This window comes from Mesoplodon densirostris, chromosome 12, assembly GCF_025265405.1.
Source record: "Mesoplodon densirostris isolate mMesDen1 chromosome 12, mMesDen1 primary haplotype, whole genome shotgun sequence".
Classification (NCBI taxonomy): Eukaryota; Metazoa; Chordata; class Mammalia; order Artiodactyla; family Ziphiidae; genus Mesoplodon; species Mesoplodon densirostris.
In genome coordinates, this window is record NC_082672.1 from 18514460 (window position 1) to 18540058 (window position 25599).

The window sequence follows — 25599 nt, forward strand, 5'->3', positions numbered from 1 at the left end:
CCAGCCAACTAATACCGTCAGCAGTTAAATCCATGTTCAACCTCTGCAGGAATACCTTGTTCCTGAATTACATGCTTTTGACCAATAAAATAGGAAAATTAATTGATTACCATTAGAGCAATGTCGGAGATAGTCTTTTAAAACAAAGCCCCAATGATAGGGGTAGGGTGGAGCCCAATAAACTGAGTGCTTGTGGATAAAGAGATTCAGAACTCCTGAGGAGATAACAGGAAAGAAAACCAAGAATGGTGAAAGCATGAAGGAGCTCTGTAAAATAAATAAGTTTAGGTAACTCTCCAGGTCAAACGTATCTGACAGGTCCCAGGCAGCAGAATAAATTCTGAACTCCTTAGCACTATAGCAAAGTCCCTCAAAAACCCAGCCCAGCACTAAGCTGCACCCTATACCATATAAACACTGGCCCCTAGCTGAGCACCACCCATGGTGGACCACTCACCAATTTACATTATTCCCCTCCTTACTCTGAAATTTTGGTGATGATGTTTCATGCATGCATTCATTCAACAAATGTTGTGTAGCAAGGTGCTGAATATTCAAAAGTTTATAAAATGGACAAGTTATAAAATGGACAGTCTATTTCCCTCAGTTTCCAGTCCCTAGTCCCCACTGTGGCTCTGCCTAGTGAAACCTACCATTTACTCTCCAAAGATCCTCCCAACCTCCAATCAAAATGGACAGCTTTCTCTTTGGTACCCCCCAAAATTCTGTTTATATTTCATTTTGGTATTCATATCATACTGAAATATTATGTATACTTACATATATACATATTTACTATGTATGGATTTGTGGATGTATTTGTGTGTGTACATAGATATCAATACAGATACAGATATATCCATATAGATCGTCCTCTAGATTATAAATTCCATTAGAGTTTAATTTATACTTTAGTTACCTTTGAATTCCCCACATAACACCTAACAGTGCTTTGCACATTCTTGGTGTTCAAAAAATATTTTCTGAACGTCAATTAGTTTTAAAATATTAATGAACAATAATCAGTAATCAGTAATCAATAATCAGTAATATGCTAAGGTACAGAACTAAACAAAAATATGAAACTCACCAAATCTAGGCCCCCAAATTTCTAGGTTTACAATGTTTTCTCTGCAAAACACTGTTGCCCATTCCCTCTGCAAATATTTTTACTTTTTTTGAGCTGAACTGCCACAGCCCACTTCATGATGCCTGGACTCTGCCCCAGGAATTCATCTCTAGCAGGCCATCTAGAGTGTGGTGTGTAGGTGACACTAACAAAATGACAAAAGCCAGCCAGGTATGGTCTCTGTGGTAATCCAAGGATAATGGCCCAAAGGTTGGACCTGTACCTGTTTGCTGGAACCTAAGATCGGTTTAGAAATTGCTGCTTATCACTATCATAAACCGTCTAGCTTTTCAGATGGCATACTGGCTTTCTTAGTTGTGTTTTTCTACCTGTAGGTAAGCATATCAACAGACTGATCCTTCTAAAGCATATTCAGGGACATTAACAATAACCAGTGCTTCTCTAACACAGGCTGACAGATGTCTCTCTCACCATCAGGCTTTGAGACACAGGCTTCAGATGATTTTGTCCATGCAGGAACCTACCACCATGTTTCACGCCTCAGTTTAAAAACCTTGACTGCTCTCTTCAGGAATTTGATGGTTGTGGTTTAAATGTGACAATTCCATAGTGACGAACAACAATGCCATGTCACAAATGGGAAAAGTCAGAATTTGATCCCTTGTAACCTCTAGCTACCTAAACTTTGGATATCAACTGATTTTACTAAAAGGTCAAATACTATTTATACAGATCCAGTTCTGTTTTTTAAGTTTCTTTTCCTTCTGTATCAGTGTTCCATGGGCCTTTAAAAATGTATTTCCACTCCCAAACAGGCAACTGATGACCAGCTTGCATCAGGGGTCAGCCACATCATCACCTCCTCCATAAAATCTTCCCGCTTTCCAGATCAGATACCCACTCCATAGAGTCCCATAACAGGCTCCCATGCCTACTCATAGTACTCATCCCAGTCAAAGCATTGTAATCCCCTACTGAGTGGTCTGTTTTCACAATAAGTTCTTGAGGACACGGACTGAGTCTTATTCTTCAAGACAAACAGTGTCTAACAGAGAGAGAGTGCCCAGTTAAAAAATTTCAAATGAATGCAGAAATAAGTCTGTGCAATAGCACAAGCAAACATCAGTTTTTTTTTTTTTTTTTTTTTTTTGCGGTATGCGGGCCTCTCACTGTTGTGGCCTCCCCCGTCGCGGAGCACAGGCTCCGGACGCGCAGGCTCCGGACGCGCAGGCTCAGCGGCCATGGCTCACGGGCCCAGCCGCTCCACGGCATATGGGATCCTCCCAGACCGGGGCACGAACCCGCATCCCCTGCATCGGCAGGCGGACTCTCAACCACTTGCGCCACCAGGGAGGGCCCTGCAAACATCAGTTTTGAAGTAAAATTGTGTGGACAAAGAATGTCACCTGCCACTTCAGTAAACAAAGGATGTTACAGCCATCAAGTCGTCAGCCACTGCAGCCGCCCCTGATGGTGCACCTGAGGGGAACTCAGGGTGGAGAAAAACAGGATACTGGCCCTAGATAGTTAAGGTGCACATCAAAGGAATAATTTCAGTAAGCTCAGACTCCTGCATCTTCCCATACATAGAAAAGCATTAAACTCATTAACTTGAGATGTCTCTTTTTTCTTTAGTTAACAGTAATCTTTTGATGTTCTGACTATGTGGGTTTTGGGGTTTTTTGTTGGGTTTTTTTTGGCAAAAATTCCTATATATCCTGGGTCCGCTCTTACCTCTTTGGAACAGTCCCTCAGAGCTATCTGAGAGGCTATATCTGGGGTTTAAGTCCTCAGTAAGTCCATCAAGTAAAACATAACCCTCAACTTTTAGGTTGCACATTTTTTTCAGTTAACGATAGTAATGTTTCTCTAAATCCTTACTTCAGGTTATCAACAACACATGGACATCTAAGTTTTCAGTCCCCTATTAGACACAGAAGCTAAAGCAGCACAGAAATAACATTATTTGAGTACTTACTATGTTCTGGGAATTTTTCTAAGTCCTTTATGAGTATTATTTAAATGCTCACAAAAAATTCATATAAGGTATGTAGGACTATCCCATTTTATAGATAAGGAAAATAAGGACCCAAGAAGTGAAGTAACTTGTTCAAGGCCCCTCACATAGCACAGCATTATTGTAGACAGAAAGTACCAAAAGTTCTTAAAATTACATTTTAAATTATTTTCTGAGAACTTACTGTATGTTCGTCTATGGTTTAATAGTGTCTTTGGACAAGTTTGTTGAAATATAATTTGCATACAATAATTTACCCTTTTTGTCTATTTGGCTCAATGAGTTTTGACAGATGTATACAGTCATGAAATCACAACCACAATAAAATATATAACATTTTCATCATCTCAAAAATTTTCCACGTGCCCTTTTGCAGTCATGCCCAGCCCACGGCAATCACTGATCTTTTTTCTGTCACTATAGTTTTGTCTTTTCTAGAATATCACACAAATGGAATCGTACACTATGTAGTCTTCTGTATCTGGCATCTTTCATCTTGCAGAAGTCTTCTGAGGTTCATCCATGTTATTGCCAAGTACCTGTAATTTGTTCCTTTTTCTTGCTTGGTAGTATCTCACAGTATGGGTATATGACAATCTGTTTATCCATTCACAAGTAGATGAAGATTTGGGTTGTTTCCAGTTTGGGGCTATTTTAAGTAAAGCTTCCATGTATATTCATGCATAGGTCTTTGTATGGACATACGTTTAATGTCTCTTGGGTAGAGAGCTATGAGTGGGGCTGCTTGGCTGTATGGTAAGCTTACACATACCTTCATAAGAAACTGCCAAACAGTTTTCCAAAGAGGCTGGACCATCCTGCATTCTCAACAGAAACGTATGCGAGTTCTACTTGCTTTATATTCTAAACAGCACTTGGTTTTGACAGGCTTTTTAAGTCTAGCCATTCTAATGGCCTCTCACTGTGGTTTTAATCTGCATTTCTCTAATGACTAATGATGTTGAGCATCTTTTCATGTGCATAATTGCAATCCATAAATCTTGTTTGGTGAAGGTCAAAATGTTTGTCCATTTTCCTGTTGAAATGATTTTCTTACTGCTGAGTTGTTAGAGTTCTTTCTTTAATCAGACAGGCACTTTGCAAATTCTTTCTCTCAGTCTCTGGCTTGAACTTTTATTTCCTTAATAATATATTTTAAATGTATTCCTTAACAATATAGTTTTTAATAAACTTTATTTTTAGAACTTTCAGATTTACAGAAAAATGGAGAAGATAGTACAAAGAGTTCCCATATAACCCCATACCCGCTTCCCCGTTTTTAACATCTTACATTACTGTGGTATATTTTTTATAATTAATAGCCATTTTTTAAGTTTCTATCTGATAGTTGCAACATCCTGGTCATTCCTCGGTCTGGTTCTATTGACTGCTTTTTCTCTTGGTAGGTTAATTTTCTTTTCCCTTTTTATTCTGCATATCTCATAGATTTTGATTAAATACAAAACACTGTATACAGAAAAGCAGCTGAGACTGAGGTAAATGAATCTACTTCTGGAATGGGCATATCTCTTCTGTTGTCAGGCTATTATTGTGAGTGCTTGAGTTAATCTAAGAGTACTGAGGTGGGTGTGTGTTTTGTTGATGCTATAGTAACTTTTGGTACAGCAAAAACTATGAACTCTTCTAGCAGTGGATTCCAGCCACCTTATGTTTAATGTGAGATCTGGGGTAACAGAGGGTTCTTCTTAGTGTTCCTGTTCCACAGCAATACATGGTGGGGTCAAAGGAGTTTTCTTTATTCTCCTGCTGCAGCCTCTGTCTTTGACAGACCTTGTGCACCTGAGCTTCAGAAGTGAGGCTTTCTCAGCATCCTTTCCTCTTCTACCTATGAATGACAGCCAGTCTCTACCTTGCACCACTGGTGGATCAGTGGATCATGAATCCAAGCCTGCTCCTCCCCAGCTGATGGGATTTATCCAGCATCAGTGCAGGGCTGAGACAGTATATTTTCTACCCCTATTCCAACAATGTGCCAAACTTTGCCTGGATCCAGGTTTGGGCAGGTTTCTTGCCCATCCCCTGCCTATGACAGCTTTTGTGTCCTATGACAGAAGTTCTGGGACACTGGTGGATTTTGTGCCTGTCTCCGAGGGGTAGAGTTTGTCATCACCTACATGCCTGCACCACTGACAAGCTTCCTCTGGTTTCCTGCCCCACTCATTCTTTCTCATGAGTACTGAGTTGAAGGCCTATGGTATAAAGTGGTAAGTACTGATAGATACAGACCCTCTTTGTATCTGGGGTTCCTGACAATTTAAAATTGTCATGCTAGCCCATACTAGCTGTTAAAAATTCACAAAAATTTTACTTGTTGTCTTCACATCTGCTTTGATGGCTGCTAACCCACCTTCTCGGGCCCTGCTAAAGACAAAACAATGATGTGTCCCTTCTCTCCTTGGAATTTAGATCATCTGACTACCTTTAGAACTCAGGTCTCTGATGGGACCAAAAATAGGCACAATACTCTACATTATCCACCTTTTTCTCATGGTTAATGTGGGAGCAGCATCTTCCTGTGGCTTTCTACACCTTAAATGAAAGCAGAACTCTAGAGTTAAATATTATTTAAAACAAGTTAATGATCCTATAGGACTTTACAGTATAACCAAAGGCTTTCTCATTATTTTGAAACTTTCCTTTCCTTCTTTCCAACAAAATTAAGCCTCATATTCAGCATGTGAGTCTTTTTCCAGACTCAAATGATATGAAGGTATCCTAGGAATATTCCCATTAAGACACACACAGTGTTCAAAGATGTAACATGGGCTGAGTACTGGAATTGAATATGTCAACTAATTCTTCAGAAGAGGCTAATTCCCTCTTTTATAATTAAGGCCTAGAAGACAGCCTGCTTCTCCAAGTTTATAATTGCTACTCAATTTCAAATATCTATTCTTAATTTCAATTGCAAAATAAGACCATTAAAACACATGAACCTAAGCAAAGGGGATACTTATTACAAATGATTAAATAGATTTTTTAAGCAAATAAATCAAGACTTACATATGACCCCAAAAGGTATCTTTAAAAGTAATTTTTGTAAATAGTGCTGCAATGAACATTGGGGTGCATGTATCCTTTCGGACTATTTACAATAGCCAAGACATGGAAGCAACCTAAATGTCCGTCGACAGAGGAATGAATAAAGATGTGGCACATATGAACAGTGGAATATTAGCCATAAAAAAGAATGAAATAATGTCATTTGTAGCAACATGGATAGACCTAGAGATTATCATACTAAATGAAGTCAAACAGAGAAAGACAAATAGCATATGATATCACTCATATGTGGAATCTAATTTAAAAAAAATGATACAAATGAACTCATTTACAAAACAGAAACAGACTTACTGATATCGTAAACAAACTTAGAGTTACCAAAAGGGAAACGTGGGGGGAGGGATAAATCAGGAGCTTGAGATGAACATACACACACTACTATATATAAGATAAATAACCAACAAAGAGCTACTGTATAGCACAGGGACCTCTACTCAATATTCTGTGATAACCTATATGAGAAAAAAATCTAAAAAAGAATGAATATATACATATATGTATAACTGAAATACTTTGCTGTACACCAGAAACTAACACAACATTGTAAATCAACTATAACCCAATAAAATTAAATTTTTTTAAACATTTTTAAATAAGAAATTTTTAAAAAATACTTTTTGTTGGGAGACAATGCTTATTACAACACTAGGGCTATGTACATGATCAAGATATTAATAAATCGTTTCTCCTGAAAAATGCACAGTTCTAAGAAAATCAGACTTCTCATGATAGTCACATTTTTGTTTTGTTTTATTTTTTATTTGACTGTTTGGTATTTGGGACTAAAATAGGACTACCCACTAACTAACTTGTTTACCAAAATGACTTTCAACTGTTTCCAAATCCCACCTCAAACACCAAATATGCCATTATGGATATTCAAAAACTGTGCTGGAGGCTAAGAAAGCAACTCAAATTAACTTCAAGAAGTGTTCCAAGAAAGAAAAGAATCATTTGATTAAATGCCTGCTTCCAATACTATTCTCCACTTTGTCTAAAAGAAGAAAAGCCCTGATCTTAAGAACTTATCTTAAACTAAAATCACAAGTTATATATTTATTAGCGAAGACATTAATTCAGCAAAAACTCCTGAAAAGCAGAACCAAAGAAGACCAATATTTGCTTTGCAGAGTATGTACCACAGTAACAATCATACATAGTTAATGATGGCTACTCACTTCATCAGTGGATGCTCAAGATTAACAGGACTTCTGTCACCAAACTGGTGTGATTTAATTTATATATGACTTTCTTTCCAATCTCCTCTTGCCAATCAGTATTTGTACTGCATGTGGAAAGAATGGAGGAATTCTCCTTATCTTAAATCAAACACGAAATATGGATTCATTCTACCGTAAGTCTGTGAAATTTACACTTACTAGTATGCTATTAAATTTTAAAAATAAAGTAAAAATCTCTAGGACATATCCACTCCCTACCCCACAACTATGCCTCATTTTTCCCACCTATAAAACAAGGATAGCAAAAAAAGCATCTTCCTCAGAGACCTGTGATGAGGATTGAATGAAATAATGTGATAAAGCACTCTTAACAATTAATATAGACTGTTTTCACTATTATTATCCTGCACGAGGGAGGTGGTTCAAGGAAGAAGAGAAACCCTCCCCTGATGCGAAGAGGAAAATCAGACATATCCATAAATAATTCATATAAGATTGAATCAAGAATAAGTCTAAATTTCACAGTGAATGAAATCAAAGTACAGTGAAAGATGTTCAGACTACAGGGTGAGTTCCCTACTCTAGGAAGCTCTTGCTTTTTCAATTTGCCTGCTTTCAAAAGAACACCATCCCTCTCCCCGTTGCCCTACAAACCACTCTTAATGTACTTTAGCATGTTCATCCCAAAACAGCAATCTTGGGGATAACAAAGAAGATCATGCTTCCTGTCAGGGAGCAGGACGAATATGCCTCAGCAGGTCAAGCAGGTCACTGTCACAATGTTTTAATAAACCATCAGAAGATTCAATTCACCCCCATTTTCAAGGTAAGTATATCAATACAAGGAACCATATTAACAGAGATAAACATAGGGCCTAAACTGCTGTGCCAAGAAGTGGCGGTGAAGACTCTGATTTAAAATGACACAGCAAGGGGCTTCGCTGGTGGCGCAGTGGTTAAGAGTCCGCCTGCCAATGCAGTGGGCACAGGTTTGGTGGCGCAGTGGTTAAGAGTCCGCTTGCCAATGCAGGGGGCACGGGTTCGAGCCCTGGTCCGGGAAGATCCCACAGGCCGTGGAGCAACTAAGCCCGTGAGCCACAACTACTGAGCCTGCACTCTAGAGTCTGAGAGCCACAGCAACTGAAGCCCATGCTCCTAGAGCCCATGCTCCGCAACAAGAAAAGCCAGCCACTGCAATGAGAAGCCTGCGCACCGCAATGAAGACCCAGTGCAGCCAAAAATAAACATAGATAAAATAAATAAATTTATTAAAAAGTAAATAAAGGGCTTCCCTGGTGGCGCAGTGGTTGAGAGTCCACCTGCCGATGTAGGGGACACAGGTTCGTGCCCTGGCCCGGGAAGATCCCACATGCCGCGGAGCGGCTGGGCCCGTGAGCCATGGCCACTGAGCCTGGGTGCCGGAGCCTGTGCTCTGCAACGGGAAAGGCCACAACAGTGAGAGGCCCACGTACTGCAAATAAATAAATAAAATGACACAACAATAAAACTCAAAGTTAATGTCATCAACCTAACTCCAACTCTCCACCACCTCTCCGTAATGAAGTAGGTCTCAAAAGAGTAAATTATTTTGCATACCCTCTGGCTCCACTCTAATCTATAATGGATGCAACATGCATATCCTGAATTTTTCTCCTACTGTGCAAGCCAGAGATACAGGGGGTTCGTGCAATCCCAGATAGCAACGAATCCCCTCTTTTCTTTAGATGCCTTATCAATGACAGTGACTAGAGCACTGAACTTGGATGCAATTAACAATTCACTGAATTATCGTTTTTTTCTTTCACATTTAGGTAGAGCTATTTTTCACCTTAAATGGATCTTGTAGTTAGCAAGCCCTAAGAATTGCTCAATGGTATTTTATGTAAAATATTTTCCTCTTCATAAAGATTATCTACTGCTTTATTACTTTCTGGCCATGAAAATATTGCTGCTACTTAATGCAGTATTACTTTTGTCAATCAAGAGTTTCCCAAAGGAGCACTTCCTAATCCAGCAGTGTTCCATTCTGCATTGATATATGGTTACTTTAAAGTGCCTATATATTTATTGCGTGATTGATGGCCAGTTTGGAAAGCGTTGGGTGCATCCATTTCTACACACTGAGCTGAATTCAGCACCTGAGGTAGGTATTTCTTCCAGAAACATACCATTCCTGTACCCCATCTTTAATCCTTGCTTCAATGACCTTTTAAAAAAGTAATTCTTTTTGACCTGTCAACACATGTTTAAATGTAATCAAGGATTTGTTGTAACAATATTTCTTACAGAGTTTTCCAACTTCATCTTTGTTACAATTGGGCTATTGTTTCTATGCAAAGCCAAACATTCAAATTAAAATGAACGCCACTTCAATTTCTTTTATAAGGGTTTTCAGTTTAACATGGCATCTGGCAAGCAGCCCCCATCTGTATTTTCCACCAACAGGCCTTGGGTAGGGTGAGGGCAGGAAGGGAGCAGACTAGTTGATGAGGGAGTACAAGGGGGTGGGGGGAGTGGAAGAGTGGGAGGATGAAGGAGAAGAATATAATTCTAGAATCTGGGAGCAATTTCCCGAACTATACTTAGGAGGGAAAAAAAGCCCATTTTGGCTGTGAAAACAGTAAAATCAATAAAGATTCAAGTTAACCCCGCACCCCCCACAGAGTCTCTGCCCTCTGGTTCAAAAACAAAATGTCTGCAAAACGAGAAAATTAAATCGTTACCCACGACTATGTGGCTGTTGTCTTTTGAGCAAGAGCGGGGCTGGTCCCCACGTCTCACTGCTGTCACTCCCTCTCTTGCTTGTCTAGACAGAGACGGCAACTTCCAAAAAGCTATTGGCAGGAAGTCAACTGTAATAATATCATGACAATAACTGCCATAGTAGTTACCAAACTGAAGGTAAATGTCAAACATCGTTCATGAAAGAAAAGCTATGTAATGTAAAAGAATGTCACAATAATCTGGGAGTAAGATCACAAAATTCCTCGTCTCACACTCAGGTTGCTTCAAAAGAGAACACTTAAGGATGGTTTCATATTAGGAAATTTGTTCATGCAGTACATCACAACATTAGGCCCAGGAAGAAAAAGACTTTCAATTATTTTTAAGTTGCTACAAAGATATTTAATAGAATCAAATATCCATTCCCAATAAAAATGTCTACAAAATTAGGAAAACAAAGATGCTTTTCAACATCATGAAGAATATCTTAAGCTGAGAGCCGATGGCAGAATAATAACAAAATACTTGTAGCATGTCCATTAAAATTTGGAATAAGACAAGAACATCTAATTATCACTATTATTTAACAATGCTACATAAATCCTAGCCAATGCAGTAGGACCAGAACACAGAAATAAAAGCTGTAATTCTTGTAAGTAGGTGATAAAATTATCACCTGTGTATGATTACATATAACATTAGAACTCCATCTTATATCATGTCCCAAAATAAATTTTAGATGAATTAGAGTTAAATGTAAACCTAAAACCAAATAAATTAATTGGAGATATAGATAAATATTAACTGATCCTGGACTAAAGAAGGGATTTATTATAAGAATAAAAGTGACCACAAAAATAGATTGATTATACTTCTCCATTAAACAAAAAGGTACAATTCCTATCAAATTACCAATGGCATTTTTCATAGAACTAGAACAAAAAATTTAACAATTTGTATGGAAACACAAAAGACCCCAAATAGCCAAAGCAATTTTTTTTTAAATTGATTTGAGTCCTCTCCATTTTTTTTCTTGATGAGTCTGGCTAAAGGTTTATCAATTTTGTTTATCTTCCCAAAGAACGAGCTTTCAGTTTTATTGATCTTTGCTATTGTTTTCTTTGTTTTTATTTCATTTATTTCTGCTCCGATCTTTATTATTTCTTTCCTTCTACTAACTTAGGGTTTTGTTTGTTCTTTTTCTCTAGTTGCTTTAGGTGTAAGATTAGGTTGTTTAAATCTTTTAATTATATTATTTGTTTATGGCTGCATTGGGTCTTCATTACTGAGCACGGGCTTTCTCCAGTGTGTCAAGTGGGGGCTACTCTTCGTTGCAGCGTGCGGGCTTCTCATCGTGGTGCCTTCGCTTGTTGCCCAGCACAGGCTCTAGGTGTGCGGGCTTCAGTAGTTGTGGTATGCGGGCTCAGTAGTTGTGGCTCGCAGGCTCTAGAGCACAAGCTCAGTAGTTGTGGTGCACAGGCTTAGTTGCTCCGCGGCATGTGGGACCTTCTCGGACCAGGGATCGAAACTGTGTCCCCTGCATTGGCAGGTGGATTCTTAACCACTGTGCCACGAGGGAAGTCCCCAAAGCAATCTTGAGAAAGAAAAACGGAGCTGGAGGAACCAGGCTCCCTGACTTCATGCTATACTACAAAGCTACAGTAATCAAGACAGTATAGTACTGGCACAAAAACAGAAATATAGGTCAATGATACAGGATAGAAAGCCCAGAGATAAACCCACGCACCTGTGGTCACCTAAGCTATGACAAAGGAGGCAAAAATATACAAGGGAGAAAAGACAGTCTCTTCAATAAGTGGTGCTGGGAGAAATGGGCAGCTACATGTAAAAGAATGAAATTAGAACACTCCCTAACACCAGACACAAAAACAAACTCAAAATGGATTAAAGACCTAAATATAAGGCCAGACACTATAAAACTCTTAGAGGAAAACATAGGCAGAACACTCTTTGACATTAATCACAGCAAGATCCTTTTTGACCCACCTCCTAGAGAAATGGAAATAAAAACAAAAATAAACAAATGGGACCTAATGAAACGTAAAAGCTTTTGCACAGCAAAGGAAACCATAAACAAGATGAAAAGACAACCCTCAGAATGGGAGAAAATATTTGCAGGCAAAGCAACTGACAAAGAATTAATCTCCAAAATATACAAACAGCTCATACAGCACAATATCTAAATAACAAACAATCCAATCAAAAAATGGGCAGAAGACTTAGACATTTCTCCAAAGAAGACATACAGATGGCCAACAAACACATGAAAAGATGCTCAACATCACTAATTATTAGAGAAATGCAAATCAAAACTACAATGAGTCATCATCTCATACCAGTCAGAATGGCCATCTTCAAAAAAATCTACAAACAATAAATGCTGGAGAGCGTGTGGAGAAAAGGGAACCCTCTTGCACTGTTGGTAGGAATGTAAATTGATACAGCCACTATGGAGAACAGAATGGAGGTTCCTTAAAAGACTGAAAATAGAACTACCATACAACCCAGCAATCCCACTACTGGGCATATACTCTGAGAAAACCACAATTCAGAAAGAGTCATGTACCACAATGTTCACTGCAGCACTATTTACAATAGCCAGGACATGGAAGCAACCTAAGTGTCCATCGACAGATGAATGCATAAAGATGTGGTACATATATACAATGGAGTATTACTCAGCCATAAAAAGGAATGAAATTGGGTCATTTGTAGAGACGTGGGTGGACCTAGAGAGTGTCATACACAGTGAAGTAAATCAGAAAGAGAAAAGCAAATCTCATATAATAAAGCATATATGTGGAATCTAGAAAAATGGTATAGATGATCTTATTTGCAAGCAGAAATAGAGACACAGACATAGAGAACAAATGTATGGATACCAAGGGGGAAAGGGATGGGGTGGGAGGAATTGGGAGGCTAGGATTGACACATATACATTATTGGTACTATGTATAAAATAGACAGCTGATGGGAACATACTGTCTAGCACAGGGAACTCTACCTAATGCACTGTGGTAAACTAAGTGGTAGGGAAGTCCAAAAGGGAGGGGATATCTGTATATGTATGGCTGATTCATTTTGTTGTACAGTGGAGGCTAACACAACAGTATAAAGCAACCATTCTCCGATAAAAAATAATTTAAAAAAAGAGAAAGGAAAACCTAAAAGGCAAATGGTAAATTGAGTAAAATATTTTCAATTATTATAACAGACAAATTATGTATGTTGTTGTTACTTAAAGAGCTTTTTGAAATTATGGAAAGAATATTTAGCCTCAACAGAATCATAAGGACATGAACTAATAGTTTAAGATAGGTCTTCATATTGAGAATAACTTCATAATCACAAGATTTTGTATTATACGACAAAGATTAGCCAGATGTTTTGAGGAGTTACTGTCAGTTATTCTTTGAGGCACTTTTCATATACAGTCTCTCTGATTCAACACCCTTAAGAAGTAGGTAATATTATACTCATTTATAGATGAGACAACTCAGTTTTAGAAAGATTAAATAATTTGTCCAAGTAAATGGTAAAAAAGAATGTAACTTCAATTCTATCTAAGTCTGTACCCTCTATATTCCTCCAGTCTGGAAGAAACAACTAAAATTATTGATAATGTGGAATACATAGGAGTTTTTAAATTTTGGACATCCAAAAATAAATCATTAAAATCTAAGGTAAACCACACTCTGAAAAGTGCAACCTCTATGCAACAATGATTATTTTCCTTAATATATAAAGAGCTCTTGCCAAGCAACTGGAAATGGTCTAAGACCAACAGAAAAAACAGGCAAGCACAGTGAACAAGCAATACATAATTATAAAAGCCACAAACATGTAATTATGTAAATCAATAATCTAAGAAATGTCATTCAAAGAATGATGAAATACTATTTCTCAAACATGACATTTTCAAATTATGAAGAAATTAAAATAATCAATAATAACATGGGTGAGGTTTCAACCCAATAAGAAAATGGTTAAATTAATTATGGTGTTAAACTAAGATGGAATATGTCTTAGCATTAAAATCATTTTTCAAATGATATCTGCCAACATAGGACTAGCCTTATCCTTACTCTTATCCAATACCAGATTTATGCATGTGTACAAGACAGAAATTCTAATTCATAGGTGATTTTTAAAGAAATACGCTGTAGTGTTAGAAACTGTAAAACAGACCATTTTAAATTTCTTCTCAGTCTGCCTCAGTGTTCTCCAAATTTTCTCAATTCAGTATATTTACTTTTCACCCAGAAATGTTTTCAAAATTGTATTAGAAACAATGATTTATTCACTATCGGTAAGAACACTTCAAATTTGTAAAGTTCTTTTAGAATTTACCAAACAACCTCATAAATATTATCCCATTTAATTCATACTACAACCTTTTGAGATAAATACTGGCATTATTTTACAGAAGAAATAACCTTTCCTTTTTTTTTTTTTTTTTTTTTTTTGCGGTACGTGGGCCTCTCACTGTTGTGGCCTCTCCCGTTGCGCAGCACAGGCTCCGGACGCGCAGGCTCAGAGGCCATGGCTCACGGGCCCAGCCACTCCGTGGCACGCGGGATCCTCCCGGACCGGGGCACGAACCCGCGCCCCCTGAATCGGCAGGCGGACTCTCAACCACTGCGCCACCTGGGAAGCCCCGAAATAATGTTTCTTAAACTAAAAAGATCACATTTCCTTATGTCTTCCAAGGACAGGGCAGAGAGAAAGGGCAGGCAAAGAAGGGGTCCTTAAAACAAAAGGAAATTTTTAATTATTAACAAGACCTATAGAAACTCTAAACAATGTCAGTGATAAAACACTTCTCCCTGAAAAAATCCTTTTGTTGGCCTAACTTCTAGCTGTCACAGTTACTGTCGAGTTTCAATGGCATTTACATTCGCTTCAAATTAGCATCTTTTATTACCTGTGCTTTTATAGGCATTGTGTTCTACCTGGGAGTTAATTCACAGAACTCCTGGTTATATGGTTGGCACCAACCCACAAACTTGGTTATAAGAGTCCTTTCTAAAATAAGTTTGTAGGACTTCCCTGGTGGTGCAGTTGTTAAGAATCCTCCTGCCAATGCAGGGGACACGGGTTCAATCCCTGGTCCAGGAAGATCCCACATGCCGTGGAGCAACTAAGCCTGTGCACCACAACTACTGAGCCGGCGCTCTAGAGCCCACGAGCCACAACTACTGAGCCTGTGTGTCACAACTACTGAAGCCCGTGCGCCTAGAGCCCATGCTCTGCAACAAGAGAAGCCACTGCAATGAGAAGCTGGTACACCACAACGAAGAGTAGCCACCGCTCGCTGCAACTAAAGAAAGCCCGGGTGCAGCAACGAAGACCTAACACAGCCAAAAGTAAATTAATTAATTAAAAAAAAAAACTTAAAAATAAATAAAATAAGTTTGTAAAAGTTGTCATGTCTCTCCCATGGTACTACATGAATAAGTTAAATTGTAGATTGAAGATAAACAATGATAGCATCGTGATTTGTAAAAACAAAACAGAAAAACGTGAAACTTGAGTTAGTTCAATTCCATTATACTTATGACCACTTAGAGTTTTTATATGTGTTGAAAACTCAAAACAGTGAAACAGAGTACAAACCACAAGGTGCAATATGTTAGTTTGGTTAAGTGCAAATTCTATTTTATAGATGAAATGTTTTTACTAAATTTGAATTTTTTTAAACTGAAATATATTCCTTATTTTAACTGTTAACTGTTTAAAACTACAGAAGAAATCAAGAAAATAATTGCTGTGTATTATTCCATGACTTTTACTTAAAATAGTTTTGTCAAATAGAGGTAGGGTGTTAAAAAATATGGGTGTCAAGTACAACAGGTACACTTCTAGTCTTATCATAAAATTATGGTATGCTCTAGGGAAAATATCTTAAAATTTGGATTTTGTTAAAGAATACATGCTGATTGTTTTCCTCATCTTTTGGACATGTTCCAAATGAAGTAGGTCTTATTTTGTTTGTATTTATAAGTTTATGGAAACATAACAGTAAGGTTTTAAGAGCTCATCAGACCATTTATTTCAATTAGAAGCAGTAATGAAATCTCTTTAAACTATTAGATGTCACTGAGTCTCTATGTAAAACGGATTGTATGCTTAATGCCTTTTGGCATGATCCACAATTATTTGCCCTTAATACTTTTTATATTGACTGAAAACAAGGATTCCCTTCCTACTTCTCCCAGGCGTCCTCAAGTTCAAATCAGCAGACTGAAATAGCATTTTTCATAAAACTTAGAAAATAACTGTTAAAAACTTTTTAACTCAAGTGCTAGCAACAGTATAATAAGCCTTAGCTATAGCTAAGGACTCGATGCTGTTTCTAGCTCTGCACAGACTATAACCTTGAAAAGTTATACCGATCATGGTCCTGGGTGTACTTTCCCTTACCATGGTCAATGTTCTTCCAAATACCTTAGGATATCCCTTGTTAATTTCAAGCACCAGCGTTGGTTGAGTCCGTGTCATCTGACTTACCTTACTTCAAGAAAATTCATTTCAGAACATATTTCTGGTGAACTGGAATCTAATTACTTACATAATCTGAAAAAATGTGCTTTTTAATCAAAATTTCTTTCTTATTTTTCATGGCATGCGTTAGACAACTACCTAAGAGCAGACAAGGTTCATGAGGCTGCCCTTAGTACTGCTAACGCTGCCTTGAGCATCTTTTTTTCATTGAACAGTGAGGAAGGAAGAAGAAGCACAACTGAGACCCCTTTAAGACTGGAGATGCCAGTGCAGAGAAAAGAGCTTTCTTTTTTTTTTTTCACCTTTTTAATTTTAATAAAAATATGAAAGTAATAATACATACCAAGAAGGAATAGCTGTATTTTTCTTCCCATCCACAGAGGCAGTAGTTAAGAGTGTGACCTTGGGCAAGTTGTATGACCTTGGGCAGGTTGCTTAACCTCTCTCTTTTTTTGCTCTTTTTTATCTTCCGTTTTTTAAAAAATTTTCGTTGCAGTATATTTGCTTTACAATGTTGTGTTAGTTTCTACTGTACAGCAAAGTGAGTCAGCTATACATATATATATACATACATACATATATATATATATATATATATATATATATATATATATATATATATATCCCCTCTTTTTTGGATTTCCTTCCCATTTAGATCACCACAGAGCACTGAGTAGAGTTCCCTGTGCTATACAGTAGGTTCTCATTAGTCATCTATTTTATACACAGTATCAATAGTATATATGTCAATCTCTCACTACCAGGTGACAGTTTTGAACATTACAACTGAATTTTGAAAATCTAATTTTTGAAGTTTTTACAAATAATTTTCATTATTGTATCCTCAGGCCTGCAGAAATGACTGGGTATCACTTGTACTAAAAATGTACTGCTGATTAATTACCAAATCCCCCTATTATCAGGAGTAAGACCTGGGCCAACAGTACACAGCCAAGACATGACCACTATGATGGTGGCTGAAATGTACAAGCAAGGACAGGTACGGGGTGACAGGAGCCAGGCTACCCATCTGGCAAATGTTGTTTGCTCAATGCCTGCTAATATCCACAAACTTGGTTATAAGAGTCATTTTCTAAAATAAGTTTGTAGAAGTTGTCATGTCTCCCATGATACTACATGAATAAGTTAAACAACAGACTGAAAATAAACAATGATAGCACCATGAAGGCAGAGGAATTCTTGGGAGAAGGAATATTTACTGTCATTTCAGCTTCTGCCAGGACCCAAGGCACAACTCCAAAGAATGTAGCATATTCTCTGCCAACCTCTCTCTTTCCTTTCTAAATATTTTTTCTATATCCTTCACCCTGGCCCCAAAAAACAGAAGCCCTCATGCCACCTGTCTCTCCAAACACCTCCATCCCAAGCCATCTCTCCCCCAAATCCATGAATAACCCTATTACCATGAGAGTCTTATTACTTACAGTAATTAAATTCACACTGAGGCGTGAATGATGCTTAACACTCCTACAGCATTGTTAAATAACATTATATTAACTCAGCTCTACTTGGTAGTGTGTGGCAAGGAGATATTTTCCAGTGAAGAAGTCTATACACCCTCCCCATCCACCATCTACCCTAGAGCCTGCCTTCCGCTTTTCCAAGTCTGCTAGAAAACAGGATACTTTTACAGTCTCATACAATCCACATCTACCACAACCCCCATGCACAAGCACTGCCAAACATAGGCCGCAATACAACATCACACATAGCTTGTAACCTGCAGTGCAAACACAGGAATGGTGATGGTACTTTCTATTCACGTATAGCTATATACATCCTACAAGCATTACTGTATAATGTTTACATTTAGGCATAGCTATAAACACCAGATGCATAATACCTAGTATTTGTATATTAACACAATACGCTCCGTAAACCTCTCATCTCTCCAACTCCCCCCTCACTGGTATCATGTGAGCAGACAGGGAAATGATGGCTCTTCAATGCCATCCCCACAAAGTTCCCAGTCTCCTCATCCGTCCTTCCTCTCCACCCCTCTGTCATGGAGAAGGCATCCCCCCCACTGGAAGTGTGTCCCCCCTTTTTTTTCCAGTGCTCTGGACACAATTCCCTCCCACCTCCTTGATCTCTTGGGTGGTCTCCCTTCTCCCACATCTTCATCTGCTCCCTCTCTCTGGCTCCCTCCCACCAACACTTAGACATGCTGTAGCTTCTCTCATCCTTAAAAAAAAAAAAAACTTATTCACAAAACTCTTCCCTTGACTCAAATTCTCCCTTCTTCCTCCAGCTATAGTTCTCTCTTCTCAGTCTGACCTCATTAAAAAGTTGCCTATAGTACATCCAGACAATGGACTATTACTCAGCGCTAAAAACAAATGAGCTATCAAGCCATGAAAAGACACAAAGGAATAATAAACGCCTATCACCAAGTGAAAGAAACCAATCTGAAAAGGTTATATACTATGTAGCCTTTCCAAATATGTGACGTTCTAGAAAAGGCAATACTGTGGAGAGAACAAAAAAATCATTGCTTGCCAGGAGTTGGGGGAAAAGAAGAATGAACGGGCACAGCACAGAGGATTTTTAGGGCAATGAATATACTCTGCATGACACCATAATGATGGCTACATGTCATTCATTATACATCTGTTCAAAGTCAAGAATGCACACCACCCGGCTTCCCTGGTGGCACAGTGGTTGAGAGTCCGCCTGCCGATGCAGGGACACGGGTTCGTGCCCCGGTCCGGGAAGATCCCACATGCCGCGGAGTGGCTGGGCCCGTGAGCCATGGCCGCTGAGCCTGTGCGTCTAGAGCCCGTGCTCCGCAACGGGAGAGGCCGCAACAGTGAGAGGCCCGCGTACCACAAAAAAAAAAAAAAAAAAAAAAAAAAAAAAAGAATGCACACCACCAAGAGTGACCCCCTAATGTAAGCTATGAACTTTAGGTGATTATAATGTACCCAGGTAGGTTCATCAATTGTAACAAATGTCTCACTTCTGGTGGGAGTGAGAACACCATGCATGTGTGGGGCAGGGGTATATAGGAACTCTCTGGACCATCCTCTCAATTTTTCTGCAAACCTAAAACTGCTCTTTAAAAAAAATTAAACCTTAAAAAAAAAGTTGTCTATGCTCCCTGTTTCCACGTCCTCTCATTGGTCCAGCACTTGAACCTGCTATTTCAGAGGTCCCCACTGGCATGGCTGCTACTTCCCATGGCATGGATACATCTAGTGCTTGTCCTGCTTGATGGGTCTCTGACCTCCTGACCAGTCCCTCCTCCCTGAAGCGTCACTGCTTCCACTGACTCACGCTTTCTGCCTCCCTCGAAGGTTCTTCGTCCTCTGCCCATCTCCCAAATCCTGGTGTTCCCCGAGGTCTGTCCTGGTCCCTTCTCCCTTCTCCCTCTACCGATCACTCATATTTGTGGCTTCAATGTGCAGACTACTCCCAAATCTGTATCTTTTGTCCCAGCATCTCTCCGCTGCTCCACAACTGTATTTCCAACTGCCAACTAGACAAATATGTTCAAATATGCCTCTGGCATCAGTATATTTAAACCTGAAGGCAACATCTCTGTTTCCAAACTTGCTCTTCTCCTGGGTCTCCTGCTCAGGAAAGGGCATCACAATCCTAAATCTGAAATCTAAACGTCATCCCATCCTCTCTCCTCTCTCATCCCTGTCATCCAAACGATCATCCAGTTCTGGCAATTCTACCCCTCAGTTACCTCCATGGCACCTCCCAGCCTGTCGCCACGCAGTCCAGGCTGCCAGCAAATCTCTCCTGACACTGCAACCTCGTCCTAATCATTTCCCCTATCTCTGGTCAGGATCCATCAATAGCTCCCCTCTCGAGATACACTCCAACGCCTACATATTACTCCAAGGCCATCCAGGACCAGCCCCTGCCTGTCTCGCCATCTCTTGCCACTTCTTCCAAGCATTCTGTGCTCCAGCCAGACTGAATTCCTTTAAACTCCCGGTGCCCTGCTGCACTTCTTCCCTTCCTGGCCCTTTGCACACACTGTTCTCTATACCTAGAACACTTGTTCCCTTAGGACCCTCCTCTCCTTCAGGCTAAACCCTCCATCCTTCAGTTCTCACACCAAAGGCCAGTTCTAGAAAGTCTGCCATGATCCCCCCTCCCTGCAAACTGGGTTGGAAGCAATCACTATACTTTATCATTGCTGTTCATTCCATTTTATGTCTTCCCCGCTAGATCCCAAGTTCCTTGAAGGCAGGGCTCCGGCACCCTGCCGATCACAGTAACCTGGAGCCTGGCAGAGCCTCAGCATAGAGAAGCTTGGTAAAGTATTGAGAACATGTACACAAAGTTTTTCCTAATCCTTATTTTGTGAAAACATATCCCCACTTCATCAAGGTAGAAACCACAGCAGTCGGAGAAGCTACAGGGCAGAAGAGGGATTCATCCAATGTTTTTAGATTTCAAGCAGTGCTCTTTCCAAGCTCCTGGTTTTCCAAAGCTGGATTGCCTTGGTACAAAGAGAAACTTCCTTTTTTTTTTTTTTTTTTTTTTTTGTGGTACGCGGGCCTCCCACTGTTGTGGCCTCTCCCGTTGCGGAGCACAGAATCCGGACGCGCAGGCTCAGCGGCCATGGCTCACGGGCCCAGCCGCTCCGCGGCATGTGGGATCTTCTCAGACCGGGGCACAAACCCGTGTCCCCTGCATCGGCAGGCGGACTCTCAACCACTGCGCCACCAGGGAAGCCCGATTTTCTTACATTTTAACTCACCTAAAAGAGGAAAGTGGCAACGGTTGATAAGACAATGAACACAGCACTGCAGCACAATTTCTGGTAACATTAACTGTTATTGGGGCAAATACCACAATCCTGCAGTCCTTTCAAGTAATTCCTGGGAAAATTCCTCAACTTACTTTCCTCTGTAAAGATTCACTATTCCTGCCTTGATCACCCGACGTAAAATCTGATTTCAAACCATCTAATAGTCTCACCAAAGTACAAAAAAATTACAAGGATCAGCCATGCAAAGACTATAAAGGAGATGTGAGCCCTCTCTAACAAGCAGAATTCCAAATGCACAGAATGAACACTGTGTTCTGATCATGACAGAGCCAAGGAATATGGAGAAGTTAAAAAGTGGATCACACTTTAAAGAAGAGTCCTGGGCTTCCCTGGTGGCGCACTGGTTAAGAATCCGCCTGCCACTGCAGGGGACACGGGTTCAAGCCGTGGTCCGGGAAGATCCCACATGCCGCGGAGCAACTAAGCCCGTGCGCCACAACTATTGAGCCTGTGCTCTAGAGCCCGTGAGGCACAACTACTGAGCCCGCGTGCAGCAACTACTGAAGCCCGCGTGCCTAGAGCCCAGGCTCCGCAACAAGAGAAGCCACCGCAATAAGAAGCCCGCGCACTGCAACGAAGAGTAGCCCCTGCTCGCTGAAACTAGAGAAAGCCTGCACGCAGCAACAGAGACCCAATGCAGCCAAAAATAAATAAATTAATTAAATTATTTATTTTTTTTTTTAAAAAATAGTCCTAACACTGTTGTAGAAAACGTCTTAGATCATTTAAAATCCAAAATTTAAGAAGCAATAGATACCTAAGCAACAAATTCAGAAAAAACTAACATGACCTGGCACTATACATGTGCATGCTCAGTTTGGGGTACGTTAATTGCACTTTAGTTTCTATTTCAGTGTGTGTTTTTCTTGTAACAAATATATGAAGTGACAGAATTTTTTTTACACTTAAATTCGTCAGCTCCATTTTTTTGGTCCCCACTTGGAGCATCAATGAAGGAGGTACAAAAACACTTCTGGCCCCATTTTATTCTTCATCAGTCTGAGAAATTACATATGTATAGAAAGTGAATGAGGGTATATTTTTACTATCAAACATTATTGTTATGGGACTTATATAGAAGTTGACAGAAATTATTATTTACACAAGCAAATAGTACTACAATGTAAGTCGAAATTTTCTTCAATAAATTGCACTTACTCAAATGCACTACCATTTCACACACTGATCTAGGCAAGAATGCACAGTCCAAAGCCAATGCCCAGACATTCATGTCCTTAGAATCCTCTTCCACTTATCCTTTTCAGCTTCTGACTTTGATATCGAGGCCTTTTTAAGCATCAGAATCAAAATGTGTTACATCATCCCCACCTGCAGCCCACACTCTCCTCTACCCTCCCAGCCCTGTACCCAGCTCTTCTCCTGAAGAAGAAGCAAGCCCTAGTGATATTAACTTGTTCTCGGCATCCCTTTCTGGCCAGGACTTGACCTCTGCCCTCACCATGTGCCCAGGAGCTCACACTCTCTCAGCCTAAGCCCGCCTCACTTCCCAGGATGTAATCACAAAAGTCTGACTGGCCTTGAACTCCTTTGACCTGCCATCTCCAGGAATTAGCCTTTATTTTACACTGATGTCAGAGTCACTGTATACACACTACACATATCTCCAACTCTACCTGCCTGGGAAAACTGTTCTCCACTTCATCGCCCTGTTTGGGGCACATATCAGAAACACAGTCAGAGTGGGTAACTGGAACATGTGTTTAACTTGAGGCAAACTGTCCTCCGGACTTGCCCTCTTTATATAGTTCTTATAAAACAAATTTGTACTCTTAAGCAGGTTATCTCAGTTGCCTGTCTTACAAGATAACCTATGGATACTATTAAACTTTCTATTCTCACCTTCCCTAGATATTTTTATCTACTTTTTACAAAGTTTTCTCTTGAACTTCCTTAAGTCCAGACATTATGACCGTAACTTAAGACTATAAAGCAATGCAAGTGCCCCAGACAAGCACACAACATTTGGATTATCCGCATGTCTCTGTTGCAGTGCTGTGTCTACTCCCCTCCAGCTACAGCATCCTTGCCGTCATTTTCCGCTGGGCTTCTCTCTATGTCTTGAATTTCCCGCTGAGGTGCTCCTTTTCCTGGGCAACTCCAGGCAAGCCTGAGGATTACATGTACTGTTTACCTCTCCCTTTCAAGTCAGGACCCTCTACCTGGATGGCTGCAGAAGCCTGAACTGAACAGACTCAGCTGGTGGTCGAGCTCTTGTAAGAAATTAAGACTTTCTGTAGTTAATTACTAAAGGCCCAAATCCACAGTTCAGCCTTTCTCACAGATCAGCTGCCATACTCTCCCAGCTTCTCCCCAGGGAAGTCCTCACTGGTGACGGAAAATCTCACTTCCTTGTGTTGTGCTCTCCTTTCCGACATGCGAATCCACTCAGGCTTTCTAGAAGTCACAGCTGTACCTGCTTCATCTCATCTGGATTAATAATCAACCAAACCGGTGACCCAGCACAGAACTCAGCAGCACGCCCTCAGTGACCCCATTACCACCAATGTCCTTAGCATCCATTACCTCCCTATACTTAAGCTGAAGGAATTTATCCCAAGCGGACTGACTTGTGTTTTGTTAACTTTTCCCCTAGACTGCTCATGTCAGTCGTTCACTTTTCAAATTTGCAGCTGGGATTCGACTTTATGGAATTGAAAGCAACAGGGTATCATTTCTCACTCTTTGAAGAAGAGTCGGCCAGTTTCCCTTGGGAGCTTCTCAAAAAGGTGAGAAAAAGAAAGATCGAGAACAATGTGGGTTTTAACCAGTCTTCTGGTACCTTCAGACACAAACACTCCCACGGAGGGTACCATGACTGTCCTGTGTTCCTGGAGAAGCACCGCGCGCCCAGTTCCTGACCGAGACTACGCGGACACTTGGTCCTAGTTTACAAGTAACACCTGGGTGAGGGATCCTGTCTTATCAACCGTTGGTGGCACCGGGAAGCAAGGAATAAAAGAGCGAACACGGAAAGAACCCAGAAGAGAATCCCAAATACCCAGAGCCTCCTCGCCTCCCGTCGTTTCCTGGGAAAAACGGGCTGCCAAGCCTGGGCAGGAGCGGCCGGGCCGCGTCCCTCCCGCCGCGCGCCCACGCCGCCTCCTTACCTTGCGGGAGTACGGGGGCTTGCTCAGGTGGATGCCGTCGCGGACGAGCTTATCCCTGATCATGATCTTCAGCTTCAGTTTCGGGTAGCTCACCAGCTCCCTGCCGCGAGGGGCGGTCGTCTGGCTGCGGGGGTCCCCGCGGGGGCCCTGGGCCTGGCCGCCGCAAGGCTCCCCCCGGCGGCGAGTGGGTACGGCGACCGCGGGCGGCCCGGGTGGCGCGGGCGGCGGCTGCGGCTCCAGCGTGAAGTAGAGGCCGGCGGCGGCGGCGTCCTGCTCCCGCAGCCGGCGCACGGCCTCCAGGATGCGGCGCCGGTGCGCGGGCGCCAGCACCCCGATGGCGTCCAGGTCCGGGTCCCCGATCTGCTTGCACACCTCCAGGTCATCGTAGCCGTTATCCACGAAGGACTCCGCGTACTGCGGGAGCTGCAGCGCTTTCAGCCACTCGTAAACTATGTTGGTGCACATGGTGGGACTGGAACCCCCGCCGGCAAACGGCGTCCCAGCGCCCGAGCGGCACGGGCGGCACCAGTTCTGAGAACTTTTAATCCTCTCCTCCAAAGGGAAAGAAAAAATCTCAGTGAAGTTTTCCTTTTAAAGAAAAGGATAGGGTCGGAAATAGAAAGCCATCAGAAGCCTGAAGAGGGAGAAGCGGAAAAGCGGCAAAGTGAATTCCCCAAGCAGCCTGGAGCTCGCAGGCACTGGCGGCTGGGGGAGCCGCGCCGCGCCGCCCTTAGATTCTCCGCCGCCGCCGCCGCCGCCGCCGCCGCGGGGAGGGGCGCGCGGCGGGCGCGCGAGGGGGCGGAGGCGGGCGGGCGGGGCCCGGGCACACCCCTCGGACCCGCGCGAGGTCAGTGGCGCGTCGCGCCGCCCAGGACTTTCCGCAGCCCGGACCGTCCTGGGGCTGCGCGCCGCATCTCAGTTTCTGGCCGCCGCCGTTGGCGTCTGAACGCGCGCCCCGCGCTGCGGAGGCAGCTATTCGGCGCAGATCCGCAGCCGCCCAGGAGCGCCTCGTCTTCGCGAGTGCGAGTCACTGTCGT

The 25599-nt window shown here is 41.3% G+C and overlaps 1 protein-coding gene across 1 annotated transcript in view; it reads right to left on the reverse strand.

Annotated features, from left to right (window-relative positions):
* SAMD5 (sterile alpha motif domain containing 5) overlaps positions 1-25027 on the reverse strand; it is a 52808-nt gene extending 27781 nt beyond the window's left edge. The window contains exon 1 of the mRNA XM_060114288.1: positions 24563-25027. Coding sequence (XP_059970271.1) covers positions 24563-25027 — 465 coding nt within the window. The remainder of the gene's footprint in view (positions 1-24562) is intronic.
* Between the last annotated feature and the right edge of the window lie 572 nt (positions 25028-25599).